This window comes from Oncorhynchus nerka, linkage group LG28 (assembly GCF_034236695.1).
Source record: "Oncorhynchus nerka isolate Pitt River linkage group LG28, Oner_Uvic_2.0, whole genome shotgun sequence".
NCBI lineage: Eukaryota > Metazoa > Chordata > Actinopteri > Salmoniformes > Salmonidae > Oncorhynchus > Oncorhynchus nerka.
The window spans coordinates 29,491,788-29,511,942 of NC_088423.1; the positions used below are offsets into that span (position 1 = coordinate 29,491,788).

At 43.2% G+C, this 20,155-nt stretch overlaps 1 protein-coding gene across 1 annotated transcript in view; it reads right to left on the reverse strand.

Moving 5' to 3' along the window:
• LOC115113099 (leucine-rich melanocyte differentiation-associated protein-like) overlaps positions 1-19,734 on the reverse strand; it is a 391,290-nt gene extending 371,556 nt beyond the window's left edge. The window contains exons 1-2 of the mRNA XM_029640346.2: positions 19,482-19,734; positions 16,025-16,125 (exon numbers count right to left, since the gene is read on the reverse strand). Of these exons, the coding sequence (XP_029496206.1) occupies positions 16,025-16,125; positions 19,482-19,523 (143 nt within the window). The 5' untranslated portion in view covers positions 19,524-19,734. The remainder of the gene's footprint in view (positions 1-16,024; positions 16,126-19,481) is intronic.
• Between the last annotated feature and the right edge of the window lie 421 nt (positions 19,735-20,155).

The following is a 20,155-nucleotide window of genomic DNA, read 5'->3' on the forward strand; positions in this document are numbered from 1 at the left end:
ATTAGTATTTGGTAGCATTGCCTTTAAATTGTTTAACTTGGGTCAAATGTTTAGGGTAGCCTTCCACAAGCTTCCAACAGTAAGTTGGGTGAATTTTGGCCCATTCCTGCTGACAGACCTGGTGTAACTGAGTCAGGTTTGTAGGCCTCCTTGCTCGCACACACTTTTTCAGATCTGCCCGCAAATTTTCTATAGGATTGAGGTCAGGGCTTTGTCATGGCCACTCCAATACCTTGACTTTGTTGTCCTTAAGCCATTTTGCCACAACTTTGGAAGTATGCTTGTCCATTTGGAAGAAACATTTGCAACCAAGCTTTAACTTCCTGACTGATGTCTTGAGATGTCCCTTCAATGTATTCACGTACTTTTCCTCCCCCATGATGGCATCTATTTTGTGAAGTGCATCAGTCCCTCCTGCAGCAAAGCACCCCCACAACATGATGCTGCCACCCCCGTGCTTCACGGTTGGGATGGTGTTCTTTGGCTTGCAAGTCTCCCCCTTTTTCCTCCAAACATAACGATGGCCATTATGGCCAAACAGTTCTATTTTTTGTTTCATCAGACCAGAGGACATTTCTCCAAAAAGTACAATCTTTGACCCCATGTGCAGTTGCAAACCGTAGTCTAGCTTTTTTATGGAGGTTTTGGAGCAGTGGCTTCTTCCTTGCTGAGCGGCCTTTCTGGTTATGTCAATATAGGACTCATTTTACTGTGCATATAGACACTTTTGTACCTGTTTCCTCCAGCATCTTCACAAGGTCCTTTGCTGTTGTTCTGGGATTGATTTGCACTTTTCACACCAAAATATGTTCATCTCTAGGAGACAGAACGCATCTCCTTCCTGAGCGGTATGGCGGCTGCGTGGTCCCATGGTGTTTATATTTGCGATGAACGTGGTGCCTTCAGGCATTTTGAAATTGTGGAGGTCTACAATTTTATTCTGAGGTCATGGCTGATTTCTTTTGATTTTCCCATGACGTCAAGCAAAGAGGCACTGAGTTCGAAGGTAGCCGCCCCCCCCCCTGAAAAAAAACGTTAAAAACTAAAACCTGAAACCAAATGGGGAGGGTAAGGGGAGTGATAATTGTCGGTGGCGGCTCTGGTGCGGGCCGAAGAACCCGCTCATCCCGTGGATCCAGCCATGGGCCCGGGCTGAACACTGTGCCTGGACTGGACCTAGATGTCAAGGAAGGCTCCTGCCATGGAGGCGGGACTGGACGCCGTATCTGGACTGAGCACCAGCGCAGAATACGACTCCGGCCATGGAGCTGGACTGGACGCCGTGTTTGTACTGGACACCGGCGCAGAGGAGGGCTCTGACCATGGAACAGGACTGAACACCGTGCCTGGACTGGGCACCGGTGCAGAGGAAGGCTCCTGCCATGGAGCGGGACTAGACGAAGTGTCTAGAAGCTCCGAACCGTCGATCGTCGCAGCAGGTTCCGGACCATCGACCGTCGTAGGAGGTTCCGGACTGGGAACCATCTGCGGAAGCTCTGGACTGTGAATAAGTGGAGCCGGTACAGGTGGCACCGGTCTGGTGACACGCCTTCAGGGCGAGTGCGGGGAGCAGGCACAGGACGTACCGGACTGGGAAGGTGCACTTGAGGCCCAGTGCGTGGAGCTGGCACAGGCTGTGGAGGCGTACTGGAGGCCTGGTGCGTATAGCTGGCATCAATTGTACCGGTTCGAAGACACACTCCTCAAGGGGAGTTTGGAGAGCTGGTACAGGACGAGGAGCGAGGAGCTGGCACAGGAGGTACTGGGCTGTGGAGGCGCACTGGAGACCTGGTGAGTACAGCCTGCACAAATGGTACCGGACAAATGACACGCTCCTCAAGGGGAGTTTGGAGAGCTGGTACAGGACATACAGGGCTGGGAAGGTGTACCGGAGACCTGGTGCGTGGAGCCGGCACATATTTTACCAGACTGATAGCACGCTCCTCAGGACGAGTACGGAGAGCTGACTCAGGTCGCATTAAACTGATAACACGCTCCTTAGGGCAAATGTCGTGCTTCTTCCAACAACTCAACAACTCTCTCCATTCTCTCTCCGCCAATATCTCCATCCACTCACTGACGGTCTCGGACTTTCTCCGTTCACTCTCCTCCAGTTTCTCCCTATTCTCCCAGACTGGCTCTGGTTCACTCCTCGGCTCTGCCGACCACCCCTTGGGCCCCCCCCCCAAAGAATATTTTCGGGCTGTATGTATGTATATGTACATGTACATTGGGGCAAAAAAGTATTTAGTCAGCCACCAATTGTGCAAGTTCTCCCACTTAAAAATATGAGAGAGGCCTGTAATTTTCATCATAGGTACACTTCAACTATGACAGACAAAGAAGAAATGAGAAGAAAAAAATTCCAGAAAATCACATTGTAGGATTTTTTATGAATTTATTTGCAAATTATGGTGGAAAATAAATATTTGGTCACCTACAAACAAGCAAGATTTCTGGCTCTCACAGACCTGTAACTCCTCTGTCCTCCACTCGTAACCTGTATTAATGGCACCTGTTTGAACTTATCAGTATAAAAGACACCTGTCCACAATCTCAAACAGTCACACTCCAAACTCCACTATGGCCAAGATCAAAGAGCTGTCAAAGGATTTTTTTTCTCATTTTGTCTGTCATAGTTGAAGTGTACCTATGATGAAAATTACAGGCCTCTCTCATCTTTTTAAGTGGGAGAACTTGGGCCTCCCGGGTGGCGCAGTGGTTAAAGGCGCTGTACTGCAGCGCCAGCTGTGCCATCAGAGACTCTGGGTTCGCGCCCAGGCTCTGTCGTAACCGGCTGCGACCGGGAGGTCCGTGGGGCGACACACAATTGGCCTAGCATCGTCCGGGTTAGGGAGGGCTTGGTCGGTAGGGATGTCCTTGTCTCATCGCGCACCAGCGACTCCTGTGGCGGGACGGGCACAGTGCGCGCTAACCAGGGTTGCCAGGTACATGGTGTTTCCTCCGGTACATTGGTGCGGCTGGCTTCCGGGTTGGATGTGCGCTGTGTTAAGAAGCAGTGCGGCTGGTTGGGTTGTGTATCGGAGGACGCATGACTTTCAACCTTCGTCTCTCCCGAGCCCGTACGGGAGTTGTAGCGATGAGGTAAGATAATAGCAACTACAACAATTGGATACCACGAAATTGGGGAGAAGAAGGGGTAAAAATTCACACACAAAAAACATAAAGTGGGAGAACTTGCTGACTAAATATTTTTTTGCCCCACTGTATGTGTGTGTGTGTGTGTATGTATACACATTCCTGCCGAGACGCTCTTGGTTAAGAGCAGGTTTTCCCCAAATTCTGTCCTCGGGATGCCGAGGTTGCACGTTTTGGTTTTTGTCCTAACACTACACAGCTGATTCAAATAACTAATCATCAAGCTTTGATTATTTGAATCAGCTGTGTAGTGTTAGGACAAAAATCAAAACCTTGGTGTCCCGAGGACAGAATTTGGGGAAACCCTGGTTTAGAGAACAGCGGTTCTGTGAGTAACCTCCGATATCCGCTAAATGCGGTTGTGACAAACAGAGTGGTTTCTGTTTCCTTCCTACAAATATGGCTCTAACTTCTGAACGGTTGGAGTTATAAGCTATTATGACCCAATGACTCACTTTGAGCTATTATGACTGCAATCCTCACAAGATGTGCAGCACTCGTTAGAACAGATTGGACAAGAACAGGCACTAAATCAGTGTGTGTGTGTGTGTGTGTGTGTGTGTGTGTGTGCATCTTTGGCATCCAACTTGATCTGAGTACCACTACAGTATAGGCCTACTTCATGTGATGAGACTGAACAGGATACACAGGCCCCATACCTCTCACTTGCAATCAGAAACAACACAGCCGAGTATTAACAAATTTAAAAAATATTTTAGACGTGATGTGAAAATGAAGTCGAGCGTGGTGTTGACAAGGAGGACACCTGTCAAATGTCTCCTTACTAACACAGCCGTGACTTGTTAGTCTCAACGACATTGTTTATCTGAAGAGGGAGTTGACTTGTCTGTTGCACTAAAACGATCACATAACGTTAGTATTTATTCTCCTCACGCCTCATAGACACAGTAGCTCTTCACATCTCAGGTGTCAAATGTGATATTAAAACAGGTAACGGATTCAAGCACCTACGACAGACACTGGCTCCAATGGTAACCATCAGATAGAAGAGTGGTGTCCACACATTGTATTCCCCATCATCATAGTGTCTCTCTCACACACACAGTGTTTTTCTCATCACTGCACAGTGTCACACACACTGCACCCATTTGACCCGAAACTAAATGGACAACACAATATCCACCCCTGTCCTCCAACAACCACATCTGGCTCTGTGTCTCTAAGTCTCATTCTTTCAACACATCGATGAGGCAGCCTGACAGGTTGGTATGGGGAGAGGAGGTGTAGGTGTGACAGGCTGATACACCAACTTTATTTCCTGGCATTAACTGCCCAGCCACACACACACACACACACACACACACCCGGGCTCACAAACCAACACTACTCAGTGACAGGTGCTGCCTCATTTTCATTGGCACTCATTGTCAAGTTACTGGATGAGTGCTGTCAATTGGGCTGATGGAAATAAGCATATTAGCAGCAATCCTTTCTGGCACAGTCTTCCACAAGAATGGCATGGAGTAGTGCATCACCCTCAAGGCAGTCCAGTCCAGTCCAGTCCACTGACTGTCTGACAGTGTCAGTCGTCAAGGCAGTTAGCACTTGGGTTACTTTTGGTGTCACTGAAATGGGGTCACAAATGTCAACAAACAGAGCGGTACCATGAAATGGCTCTTGATAGGTGCGAGGAGACATCAAGCGCTTGTTTTGAAGTGATTCATAACAAGTAAAGGCGGTGGCACAGAAAGTTAATCTCATCAGGGACAGACCGCGTGTTTTAAAACACAGCTTTACGTCATTGCCCTCTTTATCCACGCTCATTTCATCACACAACGCAGGGACATCCAGTCCCTCTATTATAATAGGCCGTGTGACTGGGTTCCTTTGTTCTCAAGGGAAGTTCTTATGGGGGTAACTAAAACCCAGAGTGGGGGGGAGAGAGAGGGTGGGAGGAAGAGAAAGAGGGTAGAAAGAGAAAGAGGGGAGAGAAAGAGAAAGAGATAGAGGGGAGAAAGAGAGAGGGGGGAGAGAGAGGGAAAAAGAAAGAGGAGAGAGGGAGAAAGAGGAGAGAGAGAAAGAAAGAGGAGAGAGAAAAAGAAAGGAGAGAGAGAGAGAGAAAGAGGAGAGAGAAAAGGAGAGAGAGAGAAAAAAAAGGAGCGAGAGAGAAAGAGGAGAGAGAGAGAGGCTATGCCAAGAATCAGCGCTCTACTTCTTGGTTCTTTTATCACCATCACATGTCTGCTCGCTAATTGAATTTCACAGTTCCACTCAACCGTGGCCTCAGAGAGGAATCATGTGATCTTCACAGCCTCCAATCATCACAGAGAAAGATTTTATTAAAGGGTGGTCCATTTACGCTACGCAATTTATCACTAGGCCAGGGACAAGAGTTTTTCATGACAACATGACCTGACCAAGAAAAACTCCTGAACGCACAGGAGCCAGAGTTTTTGTTGGTCAGCTCATGTGGTCAGAAATGAAATACTGGGGCCTCCCGGGTGGCGCAGTGGTTAAGGGCGCTGTACTGCAGCGCCAGCTGTGGCTGTGGGTCCCTGGGTTCGCGCCCAGGCTCTGTCGTAACCGGCCGCGACCGGGAGGTCCGTGGGGCGACGCACAATTGGCCTAGCGTCGTCCGGGTTAGGGAAGGCTTGGTCGGTAGGGATGTCCTTGTCTCATCGCGCACCAGCGACTCCTGTGGCGGGCAGGGCGCAGTGCGCGTTAACCAACGTTGCCAGGTGCACGGTGTACCCTCCGACACATTGGTGCGGCTGGCTTCCGGGTTGGATGCGTGCTGTGTTAAGAAGCAGTACAGCTGGTTGGGTTGTGTATCGGAGCCCGAGCCCGTACGGGAGTTGTAGCGATGAGACAAGATAGTAGCTACTACAACAATTGGATACCACGAAAAAGGGGTAAAAAAATAAATAAATAATGAAATACTGGCCCTAAGAGATGGAAAAGTTTGATGACAAGAATACAAGACTCACCAGTAATACACATTTAGAGGGAATTAAAATGGTTTGTAGCCTAATTCAACAACTAATCCACAACAATCAATCAACCAATACTATCAGTCCCAAATGGCTTGGGTAATACTTGATTGCTTCTCCCCTTCTCTTCTGTCCAGACTATCCTTTGAAGTCCAGTAATGATATCTGGCATTTCCCACCTCCTTAACCAAACTAAATATTAATAATGAATTAGTAAAATGTCAAAGATATAAATATTTGATTCTGAACATCAAGTTGTTAATGTGATGCGATCAAGTACAAGGAACATAAATGCAGATATCTTCTAAAACCAACACATTTAGGCAGTTAGGAAAGCTAAGGCTAGCTTTTTCAAGCAGAAATGTCCATCCTGTAGCACAAACTCAAAAAAGTTGTAAAGTCCATGGAGAATAAGAGCATCTCCTCCCAGCTGCCCACTGCACTGAGGCCAGGTAACACTGTCACCACCGATAAATACACTATAACTGAGAATTTCAATAAGCATTTTTCTACGGCTGGCCATGCTTTCCATCTGGCTACCCCTACCCCGATCAACAGCCCTGCACCCCCCACAGCAACTCGCCCAAGCCTCCCCATTTCTGCTTCACCCAAATCCAGATAGCTGATGTTCTGAAAGCGCTGCAAAATCTGGACCTCTACAAATCAGCAGGGCTATATAATCTGGACACTCTCTTTCTAAAATTATCTACCAAAATTGTTGCAACCCCTATTACTAGCCTGTTCAACCTCTCTTTCGTACCATCTGAGATTCCTAAAGGGGGAGACACCCTAGACCCAAACTGCTATAGACCTATATCTATCCTACCCTGCCTTTCTAAGGTCTTCGAAAGCCAAGTTAACTAACAGATTACGGACCATTTCGAATCCCACCGTACCTTCTCCGCTATGCAATCTGGTCATATATATGGTATATATATATATATATATATATATATATATATATATATGTGTGTGTGTGTGTGAGTGAGTGAGTGAGAGAGTGAGTGAGAAGAGTTGGCAGCCCAAGATGGGACCACCGGGCCCTGGAGCTATGGTGTGCGCATTTCCCACCTCAAAACATTAGCCTACTGCTAATAAAAGTTGTAAAAGCACTCGCTAGTTTAGCTAGCTAGCTACAGTGATGAATAGCTACTATAGATACAGTTATGACGATTACTGAAACTGTGCAAAGCTGGTGGACATGGAAATGTCCCATTCTCCTGATTGATGGGCTGGGCGCTGCTTGTAATATAATTAATTGCCTTTTCTCCTCATTTCCAACGCAACAGCCAACTTTCAACTATTACTACGGTTGTTTCAATGAATCAATAACTAGCAATAAGTAGTTCAAAACGAGGTAGCCTACCTTTGGCTGGCTGTCATGTTCCAGTAAATTAGTTAATGATACATATTTCAACAGTGATTAATATCCCCCTCAAAGAAATGGGTAGGTAAAAGCCATCAATTTAGCTGTCGACTAAACACACCCATTGCATGATCAGTGTTGCAAATGTGAAGTGCAAGCCATTGATCATATAGGTTTATGTGCATCCTCAAGAAATAGTTTTATTTCTAGTATCAGATACCTATATTAATGAATTGGCAGGTCCATCGTCATTCTGGTATTAGGCAATGGGCTATCGATTTAATAAAAAATATGAATCCTTTATCTAGTTATTTCTAAGGCCTCTGCTACAGAAATATGCTGCAGTTGCTTGACTGGTTCCTCTACTGACGTCAAAGTCCATTGTTTGAGAACGCCAAACGTACAGAACGCTCAAAAATACTTTACTTGAAACATTCTTGGTTTATTTTGTAGAGATCAAATGTACTGTTTCAATGTATTTTTTGTCTATTTAAATGCATCTCAATAGGTAAAAAGTGCTCTTATAATGTAGAAACCTAATATTCCACCAATGACTTGGTAGACAGGTTTTTGTATCAACATTTTAGCTTTTTATAATAAACAAGTGTCTTTACAGGATTACATATTAGTTTCAGGGTACATCACATGCTTCAAAATGAGCTATAATTCATATAGGTCCAGTGTAGGCTATATTGCATTCAATGTAAAAAATATATACAGTACCAGTCAAATGTTTGGACACACCTACTCATTTAAGAGTTTCTTTATTTTTACTATTTTCTACATTCTAGAATAATAGTGAAGACATCAAAACTATGAAATAACACATGGAATCATGTAGTAAAAGGTTTTAAACAAATTAAAATATATTTTACATTTGAGATTCTTCACAGTAGCCAACCTTTGCCTTAATGACAGCTTTGGACACTCTTGGCATTCTCTCAACCAGCTTCATGAGGTAGTCACCTGGAATGCATTTCAATTAACAGGCGTGCCTTTTTAAAAGTTAATTGCGGAATTTCTTTAATGCGTTTGAGCCAATCAGTTGTGACAAGGGAGTGGTGGTATACAGAAGAAATCCCTAAAGAACAAGTCCATATTATGGCACGAAGAGCTCAAATAAGCAAAGAGAAACGACAGTCCATCGTTACTTTAGGACATGAAGGTCAGTCAATATGGAAAATTTCAACAACTTTGAAAGTTTCTTCAAGTGCAGTCGCAAACACCATCAAGCGCTAGGATGAAACTGGCTCTCATGAGGACCACCACAGGAAAGGAAGACCCAGAGTTACCTCTGCTGCAGAGGATAAGTTCAATAGAGTGAACTGCACCTCAGATTGGAGCCCAAATAAACACTTCACAGAGTTCATGTAACAGACATCAACATCAGCTGTTCAACAGGAGACTGCGTGAATCAGGCCTTCATGGTGGAATAGCTGCAAAGAACAACTACTAAAGGACACCAATAAGAAGAAGATAGCAATGGACATTAGACCAGTGGAAATCTGTCCTTTGGACTGAGGAGTCCAAATTTTAGATTTTTGGTTCCAACCGCTGTGTCTTTGTGAGACGCAGAGTAGGTGAATGGATGACCTCCGCATATGTGGTCCCCACCGTGAAGCATGGAGGAGAAAGTGTGATGGTGTGGGGATGCTTTGCTGGTGACACTGTCTGTGATTTATTTAGAATTCAAGGCACCAGCATGGCTACCACAGCATTCTGCAGAGACAGGCCCTCCCATCTGGTTTGCGCTTAGTGAGCCTACCATTTGTTTTTCAACAGGACAATGATCCAAAACACACCTCCATGCTGTGTAAGGTCTATTTTACCAATAAGGAGAGTGATGGAGTGCTGCATCAGATGACCTGGCCTCCACAATCACCCGACCTCAACCCAATTGAGATGGTTTGGGATGAGTTGGACTGCAGAGTGAAGGAACAGCAGCCAACAAGTGCTCAGCATATGTGGAAACTCCTTCAAGACTGTTGGAAAAACATTCCAGATGAAGCTGGTTGAGAGAATGCCAAGAGTGTGCAAAGCAGTCATCAAGACAAACGTTGGCTACCTTGAAGAATCTAAAATATTAAAATATATTTAGAATTGTTTAACACTTTTTTGGTTACTACAGGATGCCATATGTGTTAATTAATAGTTTTGATGTCTTCAATATTATTCTACAATGTAGAAAATAGTCAAAATAAAAGAAAAACCCTGGAATAGGTGTCCCCAAACTTTTGACTGGTACTGTGTATATATATATATTTGGGGCGGCAGGAAGCCTAGTGGTTAAAGCGTTGGGTCAGTATCCAAAAAGTTGCTGGATCGAATCCCCGAGCTGACAGGGTAAAACTCTTGTCATTCTGCCTTTGAACAAGGCAGTTAACCCACTGTTCCCCGGCAGGCTGTCATTGTAAATAAGACTTTGTTGTTAACTGACTTGCCTACTTAAATAAAGGTTCAATTTAAAGAATGTTTTAAAATGTATAAACTAAGCAATAAAACAAGAAACGTTCCTTTTTCAGGATCGTAAAATCGTAATTCGTAAAAATCCAAATAACTTCACAGATCTTCATTGTTTAAACACTGTTTCCCATGCTTGTTCAATGAACGATAAACAATTAATGAACATGCACCTGTGGAACGGTCGTTAAGACACTAACAGCTTACAGACGCTAGGCAATTAAGGTCACAGTTATGAAAACTTAGGACACTAAAGAGGGACTTCTACTGACTGAAAAACACCAAAGGAAAGATGCCCAGGGTCCATGCTCATCTGCGTAAACGTGCCTTATGCATGCTACAAGGAGGCATGAGGACTGCAGATATGGCCAGGGCAATAAATTGCTATGTCTGTATTGTAAGATGAGTAAGACAGCGCTTCAGGGAGACAGGACGGACAGCTGATCGACCTCGGGACAGGTACAGGATGGCAACAACATCTGCCCGAGTTAAACCAGTTCAAGTGAAAAGCTTCCTCTTGAGTGGACAGCTTGATGAAACTCAATCAATATTTAGGTACCCAACGAAAGTAGACCGCTCTGTTTACATCACATACACCATCAAGCATTTCATACACATTATTTAGATACTGACTGTTAGCACTTGGTGGCCTATAGAAACAGACCAAAATAATAATATTTAGATGAGGCAGGTGAACCTGCAACCAAAGCACTACAATAACACTTGACATGAGATCATCTCTAAGCATTACAGGGATATGGCTCTGAATATATATATATATATATATATATATATATATATATATACACAGCAACACCTCCCCATAAGCATTTCTGTCTTTTCTATAGATGTTATACCTTTTTATTGCTACTGCTGTATCATTAAAGGAATTATCCATGCCCGTCTCAGAAATGGCTAATATATGAATGTTATCTGATGTTATGAAGTTATTGATTTCATGAACCTTATTTCATAGGAATTTGTTTTAACCTAGTTAAATTTTAAAAAACATTTCTAAGGCTACATATATTAATAGAGGCTATTTCAGCCCTTTCCTGGGTAGCGTCTCAGAGAAAGGCTTAACTTGGAAAAGAACAAAGCAAGTGAAAAGAAAAGAAAACATTCAGCAGTCCATTAATCAGTTGGTGTGTGTAAGTGTGCGTGTGCTGCGAGGTTGAAGCTTCGAACCCATAGGCTTGGGTTCGCATAAAAAGGTTGGATGGAGACCTGGTTTCTAACATGAACTACTTGCAAGTCTGACATCCCAGCTCATAAAGTTATGCAAATAACAAAATAAATGCTACTCACAGTTTGTTGCACATACAAAACAAATATTCGACAGCAAGGATCTTGATCCACGAGGGGATTCTCTGCTGTTACCAAGAGAAGCTTTATTTAGCAAGAAGCTAACTACTTAGCTAGATAACTAGCTACTAAATTAGCAAACCAAATGCACAACATTTTAGACAGTTTACTTAATAATTATACAATATCTAGCTGGAAAACATTTAGTTGTGAATTCCATACTGTAACTAGATCACCTGGTGCCTGCTGCACAACAGTGAGTGACTCACAAGGCGCCAGTCTCTTGTGAAATGAAGTACACGATATGCTTCATCTCCTAATGTATTGCACAAGTTGACTGCAGGTATTTATTTAAAAAGAGGCTACAAATATTCACATTTTTGTTTTAAAAAATTCAAAAGAAATAGGTATTGACGGTACTGAAAAACTATCCCAAGGCTACTTCCAAATACCCCGGTATACCGCTCAAACCTACTAATATATTATTAAAGATTAAGCTGATTGGAAAATAATGTCATCAGCTTTTGAATGACAACATATTTACTAAAACATTTAGCCTACTAATTGTTAACTGTGTAATAACAACTCAACACCCAACATAGAAACACCCTATTACAAACCAGTCTAACACTATTACATACATTGAAGGAGTATGCCGTTTACAAATTCTAGCACATTGCCTTTGTTTCGCATTCAAGGGGGGGCAATCATGTCTGAAACATTCAGAGTTTGACACCCTCAGCGAATGAAAAGGCAGGCAAATCAAACTCCAGTCAAGGCAACGCTCGTTTTCCAATCGCTGCGGTTCATTAGGAATATTAATGCTCCGATAAGCACACATTTATTCATGAAACACTGGGCAGGGGCACGGGACTTAGCAATTATTCATGTGACAGGACTCGGGCACAAAGTGAATCAATTAAACAAGAAGAATCCACATTTCCAGCAAATCAAATCAAATCAAATCAAATTTATTTATATAGCCCTTCGTACATCAGCTGATATCTCAAAGTGCTGTACAGAAACCCAGCCTAAAACCCCAAACAGCAAACAATGCAGGTGTAAAAGCACGGTGGCTAGGAAAAACTCCCTAGAAAGGCCAAAACCTAGGAAGAAACCTAGAGAGGAACCAGGCTATGTGGGGTGGCCAGTCCTCTTCTGGCTGTGCCGGGTAGAGATTATAACAGAACATGACCAAGATGTTCAAATGTTCATAAATGACCAGCATGGTCGAATAATAATAAGGCAGAACAGTTGAAACTGGAGCAGCAGCACAGTCAGGTGGACTGGGGACAGCAAGGAGTCATCATGTCAGGTAGTCCTGGGGCACGGTCCTAGGGCTCAGGTCCTCCGAGAGAGAGAGAAAGAAAGAGAGAATTAGAGAGAGCATATGTGGGGTGGCCAGTCCTCTTCTGGCTGTGCCGGGTGGAGATTATAACAGAACGTGGCCAAGATGTTCAAATGTTCATAAATGACCAGCATGGTTGAATAATAGTAAGGCAGAACAGTTGAAACTGAGCAGCAGCATGGCCAGGTGGACTGGGGACAGCAAGGAGTCATCATGTCAGGTAGTCCTGGGACATGGTCCTAGGGCCCAGGCCAGTTGAAACTGGAGCAGCAGCATGGCCAGGTGGACTGGGGACAGCAAGGAGTCATCATGTCAGGTAGTCCTGGGGCATGGTCCTAGGGCTCAGGTCCTCCGAGAGAGAGAAAGAAAGAGAGAAGGAGAGAATTAGAGAACGCACACTTAGATTCACACAGGACACCGAATAGGACAGGAGAAGTACTCCAGATATAACAAACTGACCCTAGCCCCCCGACACATAAACTAATGCAGCATAAATACTGGAGGCTGAGACAGGAGGGGTCAGGAGACACTGTGGCCCCAACCCGAGGACACCCCCGGACAGGGCCAAACAGGAAGGATATAACCCCACCCACTTTGCCAAAGCACAGCCCCCACACCACTAGAGGGATATCTTCAACCACCAACTTACCATCCTGAGACAAGGCCGAGTATAGCCCACAAAGATCTCCGCCACGGCACAACCCAAGGGGGAGGCGCCAACCCAGACAGGCCGACCACAACAGTGAATCAACCCACCCAGGTGACGCACCCCCCCCCAGGGACGGCATGAGAGAGCCCCAGTAAGCCAGTGACTCAGCCCCCGTAACAGGGTAGAGGCAGAGAATCCCAGTGGAAAGAGGGGAATCGGCCAGGCAGAGACAGCAAGGGCGGCACAGATAACTGCCTTAAGACGACGACAATTTTCGACGACGTGACAAAAAGAGCCTCCATTCAGAGGCCTTTCAAGGCCCTGACAGGTCAAGAAAGGGTTTTTGAAACAAAAGCACCTTCTAACCATCCTCTCTCCTCTTTTAGTTGTCAGATCAATTTTGCCAGTCCTGCTGCTGAGATGACTGAGACAGCACCACCCTCCCTCCCCCCAGTCCATCCCTCTGAACCAGCTGCCACAAGGTGATTCTTCAGGTCCTGTCAGAAGGGTCTTTTATTTTATTTGGCCCCTGCATTAACATGTCACATTTATTGATCAGGCCTTTTATCCGGGCCACAGCTTGGTACCAGCCAACCCATCTCTCTGCTGCTTTGAGTGTCTCACAAATGGCACCCTATTCCCTATATAGTGCTCCTATTTAGTAAATAGGGTGCCATTTGGTACGCAGCTTGATGCTCTTACATGGTCTTTGATGTCCCTATGACATGCCAAACCACATAATGCACATAATGTGAACATATTAAATTGCACTTAACGCAGATATGGCAAAGATGTTGCTCCTCTCACATCTATGACAGGTAGCTAACTCTACCAGCTCTCATATTAGAATTAGATCAATCCATGTTTCTCAAATTTCACATTTTGTGGGAGGAGGAACTTAACATTGAAATAACTGATAACATGGATGAACATGTTACAACTTAAGCTCTATCAACTCAAGGTCTTGGTAAGAATTATGTTGGAAGAATGTTATACATGTCTTCATAACACCTAAACTGAAATCAAAACACACTGGCTCCCAACACCCATTTTGGAGAGAATGCGGGCTATCAACGGCGGATCACTCACATATTTTTTGGTCCTGCCCTGCTATTGAATCTTACTGGGGAGAAATAAGATCTAACATTGGAAAAATAATGGGTTTTGACATGGAACAAAACATTCATTTTTTTGTACTTGGGTGAAATACCTGATAAGCTCTATCAACTCAAGGTCTTGGTAAGAATTATGTTGGAAGAATGTTATACACTAGAGAAAAGTACCTGTTGAAGGTCCTACTGGCAGCCAGTAAAAAGGCTGTCACTAGGAAATGGCTACAAAAAGACCCTCCCACTGTGACACAATGGGTAGACATTGCATATAGTATATTAAATAAATACACTATATGGATCGTATGACCTTTGCTTTAAGAACACGAGGCCAAGAATACTGGGAAAAATGGGTTTCCTACCTGAAAATTGTCCAATTCCAAAGATTGTTACGGTAACTAATCTGATGTACGTGAAAAGAAAGTATGTAAAAAAAATAAAGGTTGAAGTTGTTCCAAATGTGTTAAAAGTTCACCTTAAACATTTGGAGTTGATGGTTAAAGTTAAGTTCAGGCTGATGCTTATCCCCATCCGCAATACCCGTCCACAACGCCCTAACAAAACCGAAACCTACTTTAAGGTAAAAGCACTCACTGTTGTCCCTAGCGGCCGGTTTCCACGCCATCAGACATGGATGGATGGACGTCAAATACAGACTTGTATGAGTTGAATGTGCTAGTTTCCGATTTAATGACGATGCCAGCCAGGCACAATGTAAATTCAAAAAGGAAAACTTGAAAATCATAATGCCTGGCACTAAAACTGAACCTTTTAGAAAGAACAGAGTGAGTCATGTCTAAAGAGGGTCTCCATGGTCTCCAATGGGCACATTGGGATCTTTCCATCTTAATCCATATAGGATATAAGATATATTGATATATGGTGGCAACGTGACTTTAAATAGTACAGGACATACATTGAACAAAAATATAAATACAACATGCAAAGTGTTGGTCCCATGTTTCATGAGCTGAAATAAAAGATCCCATACATTTTCCATAGGCACAAACAGCATATTTCTCTAAAATGTGCACAAATTTGTTTGCATCCCTGTTAGTGAGCATTTCTCTTTTGCCAAGATGGGGATGGGGGGGGGGGGCTGTAATAAAGCCCCTTTATGGGAAAAAAAAGTATTCTAATTGGCTGGGCATGGCTCCCCAGTGGATGGATCTGGCTCCCAAGTGTGTAGGCCTATACCCTCCCAGGCCCACCCATGGCTGAGCCCCTGTCCAATCATGTGAAATCCATAGATTAGGCCCTAATTTATTTATTTCAAATGACTGATTTCCTTTTATTAACTGTAACTCAGTAAAATCTTTGAAATTGTTGCATGCTGCATATATATTGTTGTTCAGTATATATATGCATATAATAATTTATAAAGACTTGATTACATAGTGGTATCTTCCTTAAAAATGCACTATACAGAAATCGCTTGGGAACAGATCTACCACTTCTTAGACTTGCTTTCAACAGGAATGAAAAATCTAGAACTCACATTTCTGTGCGAATTTGGTCGGGTCACCCAAAACGTTATATATTGTAGCTTTAATAAGAGATGTGACCTACCACAAAGGTCCACTCAAGGCACCACTACACCATTTAAGGCACCACTACCACTCAAGTCAACACTGTGTCCATGATAGTATTCACGACTCATCTCAGCTCATCTCCTACCTTAGCTGATTGAAGCTGAGATCTAGCCGTCTTGTCAAGAGTCCATATCTTTCTCCAAGGTACTCTGGGATGTCCTCACAGTCATGTCCAATATAGGAAACCTGTAGAGCAACCACAGAGAGATGCACCGTATTTAAATGAATACACAACATGCAAATGAATAGATTACAGCACGGAACCAGAAATAGGCCAGGGCATTTCTAACACACAATCCCATTTTTGTCCTTGACAACATGTGCCCATTTTCCCCCCCTGGAAGACCCCATTATTATTCAAATAATGATTATTGTGTGTAAAAAACAACAACATTTTCTAAAGGCACACTGGGCTAAAGATGGACAAGCCCATCTGACATCTGCACAAATTGCCCTGTGGCCAGTCCATTTCTGGGTTAAAGTGAGTAAGAATAGCCTAAATAACCTATGGTGGAGTGCATGTGTGTATAAGCTCATGGAGCACAGTAGGTGGTGTATATAGTGAGTGGTTTACCTTGTTTGTGACCTGAGGTAGGGTTGGGTAGGGTTATCCAGACTTTCATACAGCTTCTGTACCATACCGAGGTATACAGTATGACTGAATATGCACACACGGGGCGCTATTTGACGCACAAAACAATTTAGGCAACATGGATCTTAATTCAGGAGGGGATTGCATGTCTCTGCTGTCACCAAGAAGCTTGATCTTGACATCTAGCCACTTAGCTAGCAAATTAGCAAACCAAATGCTTAGCTGGAGCCCTGAGCTGGATTTATTTGATACATCTTAGATTTCTTATAGATATGCATAACTTATAGTTAGTTATAAGCAGTGGTGTAGAAAACACCCCCGCAGCCACTTGCAAGGCGGGGGTCCACCCGCCACAAAATAATAATCATACTATCTGTATTTTAAATAACCTGGTATATGGTATATCGCCCAAGCCTAACCTGAGGACTTGTAAAACATATGACACGAAAAACCACAAGTTCTCTATCAGACACGCATCCAATAATATTAGACAGTGAGTGTCTTTTCATTCATTTGATTTCTAGGTCAATGTGAGAGACCTTCCAGGTATGATACTTGGTAAGTTACATTGTCACTTTCATTTAAACATGCTCTGTAACGTTTCAGGTACAGTTGCAGGATAGTGACTCTGTACACACCTGCCATGTGTACACAACTATGTTCAGCTTCAACACATTGATAAAAACTCTGAGTAGTTTATAAAGCTTTGTCTGTGCAGCTGCTGTGACGCGATTTCATACTTTTTAAAATTAGTTGCATCATACCACTACGGTTGCGCAGGAGTTCTCTTTTATTTGTGTCACATGACAGTAGCATAGCAAATTGTAGCCCTTCTCATGACTCCACGTCCATTTTGATTAGCTGAGGGGGTGCTACGATGCTGAACCAAAGCTCATTCTAAACGTTGATATGCCTCTTTTGTGATACGGTTTTGGAAACATTTGAAACATAACCTTCATATCAGCGAGAAATAATTTTCAAAAAACAAAGGTACAATTTCTACACACCTTTATAGGGTTAAGCCTTCTGCAGGCTTCGGGTTCGGCTGGTGCCTATCCGAACTCAGCTAAGCGAACCAAATGTGTTGGCACATCCTCCCTTAGAAAGGAATTTGCTTGAAAAACAAGAAAAAAGCAAGAATACTATTGTTTGCCCATCTTGAGACACCGGAGCCAGTATACACTTCCTCAAAATAGTCAGAATTAATCTAAAATAATTCGAGAAATTAGTCATTAATTTTGACGTTTTTGCAGAGGAGATCTTAGTCACGCAATTTTACATTTAACTAAGATGTTTGGTGCAGTATTTTGTCAAGGGAAAAAATGTGAATGAAAACTATTCATCTTTTGCTGAATGGCAACAAACACTTAATTGAAGAATCCCTACAGTTGACCAAACAAAAATCAAAGGGCGTAAACTTCAGCCTCTGAACTTCAGCTTGCCTCGGGAATTTTTTTGGTGTGCCTTTAGGAAGAGTTTGAATTATACTGTGACATTCAGGGGGTTCTCTATTTTTTCATGGCTTGGCCGGCTGGGATTGTCCTTGTCCCATTGCGCTCTAGCGACTCCTTGTGGCGGGCCGGGCACCTGCACGCTAACTTTGTCGCCAGCTTTTCGTCGTTTCCTCCGACACATTGGTGCGGCTGGCTTCCGGGATTAAGTGAGAAGTGTGTCAAGAAGCAGTGCGGCTTGGCGAGGTCGTGTCTCGGAGGACGCATGGCTCCCAACCTTCGCCTCTCCTGAGTCTGTACGGGAGTTGCAGCGATGGGACAAGACTAACTACAAATTGGATACCACGAAAAAGGGGTTAAAAAAGTATCACCTTTAATGTGGCATGAACACAGTCAGTCATGAGGTTTCTGATTGTCAAACAAATCACTTCAAAAAGTAGGCTACCTGCACATGTTAATTCATTCCAGCATCCAAACAGGGCACTCACTGTGCACACACCCATTTGATATATGGAAAGATAGATATGTTACAGAACACCAAAAAGTGTAATGACATTTGCCGATTGTCATTAGGTTTACACTCTTGAAGCTTGAATTAATTGATGTGTCTCGCTGACAATAGGACCTTTTTGTAGAAAGAAAAGTCGGGACACCTGAAAAGGGTCTAAAAATACAGGACCGACCCAGGATGACAAGTGCAGCCACATGAAATTAAAATGGTTTAAACCATGACACTGAGGTGAGAGTGTTCTTTTCATTTGGAATAAGCATTGATTTCCATATTTACCACCATGGCAGTAGACTACAAATTGCATTTTAAACAAATAGGTATATGGTTAAATTAGCATTATTTAGAGACCCCCAAAGTTAGCCTTTTGTTGAATTTAGGTGGTCTTATCTCTCATCAATTGGTTACCAACGTAATTAGAGCAGTAAAAATAAATGCTTTGTCATACCGGTGGTATAAGGTCTGATATACCACGGCTGTCAGCCAATCATTAGCTATATAGCATGCCGAACACCTGTTTGTAACAGAACGACAGCCAAAAACGTGTTGAACTGAAAAGTAGCCTACTGTCGGTTGAAATTGTGTAAAAGCCGGTTAAAAACAGTGTACGTGTATATTTAGCATTTGTGAAATTATTTTGTTGTGATATAAAAGTAGAGGGCAATAACGTTTCTAGAACCGTACCGCATTTGAGAATCGATTTACGTTTAGATTAAGTATTTGGCTGTATTGGCTGCCAGTGACAGTTTGCCTCTGAACATAACATAAGGTCCTTGGACGTTAAGGGTATGCTCGCAGTAGGCTACATTCTTGGGCTATGCATTACGGAGGCAATGCAGCATAGCCTACCAAAAAAACACGGAACACACAAAACAACATACACTCTGAACGACAAACACTGACAACTATCCGACTGTATGGCTTACTATTCGTTTTAAATATCACATACAAGAGACATGAAAACTTTTTATTTGAAATAGTTCACACTTACTTGAGTTCCATTCATTGACACCATAGAGTCGCTACATGCCATAACTCTATCTGATGATGACAATTCAGCGATAATAGGCTACCTCTACGGAATAACCTAACTATCGGAATGGAACTGGCACATGTCCTCTTGTTTAAAATAAAATAAACTTTACTTTCATTAGTTTTCCAAAATGTCACTGTTTTGGTTGGTGATTTGCACTACTTGATGCGTCTAATTTACTACTTCCGCGTGATTCCTCCGAATCAGCAGACCTAATACGGAAACTCGCTAATACTGAAATGGGCCGTCAGTAGTTACCACAGTCACAAAGTCATAATTATGTCTAAACCCTGCCTGTTTGTACAATTTCTCTTATAACGCTAACCTTAACCACACTGCCAACCTTATGACTAACCGTAACCTTCAATTGAGACCAAAAAGCACATTTTTGTTTTCATAGATTTATACGATAAGTTTTGTAAAATGACTTTGTGGATGTGGTAACTAATGACAACCGAAATTATGGCAGCATGCGTTTGGTTGTCATTAGTTACCACAGCGTCAAAATTGGCTGGCCTATCGTAAACATTCATCAAGACAAATGTAAGGTTATAGTTAGGCATAGGTATTGCAGTGTGGTTAAGGTAAGGTTTACATTCAGATTTTAATAAGATACATTTGAGAAAAACGGC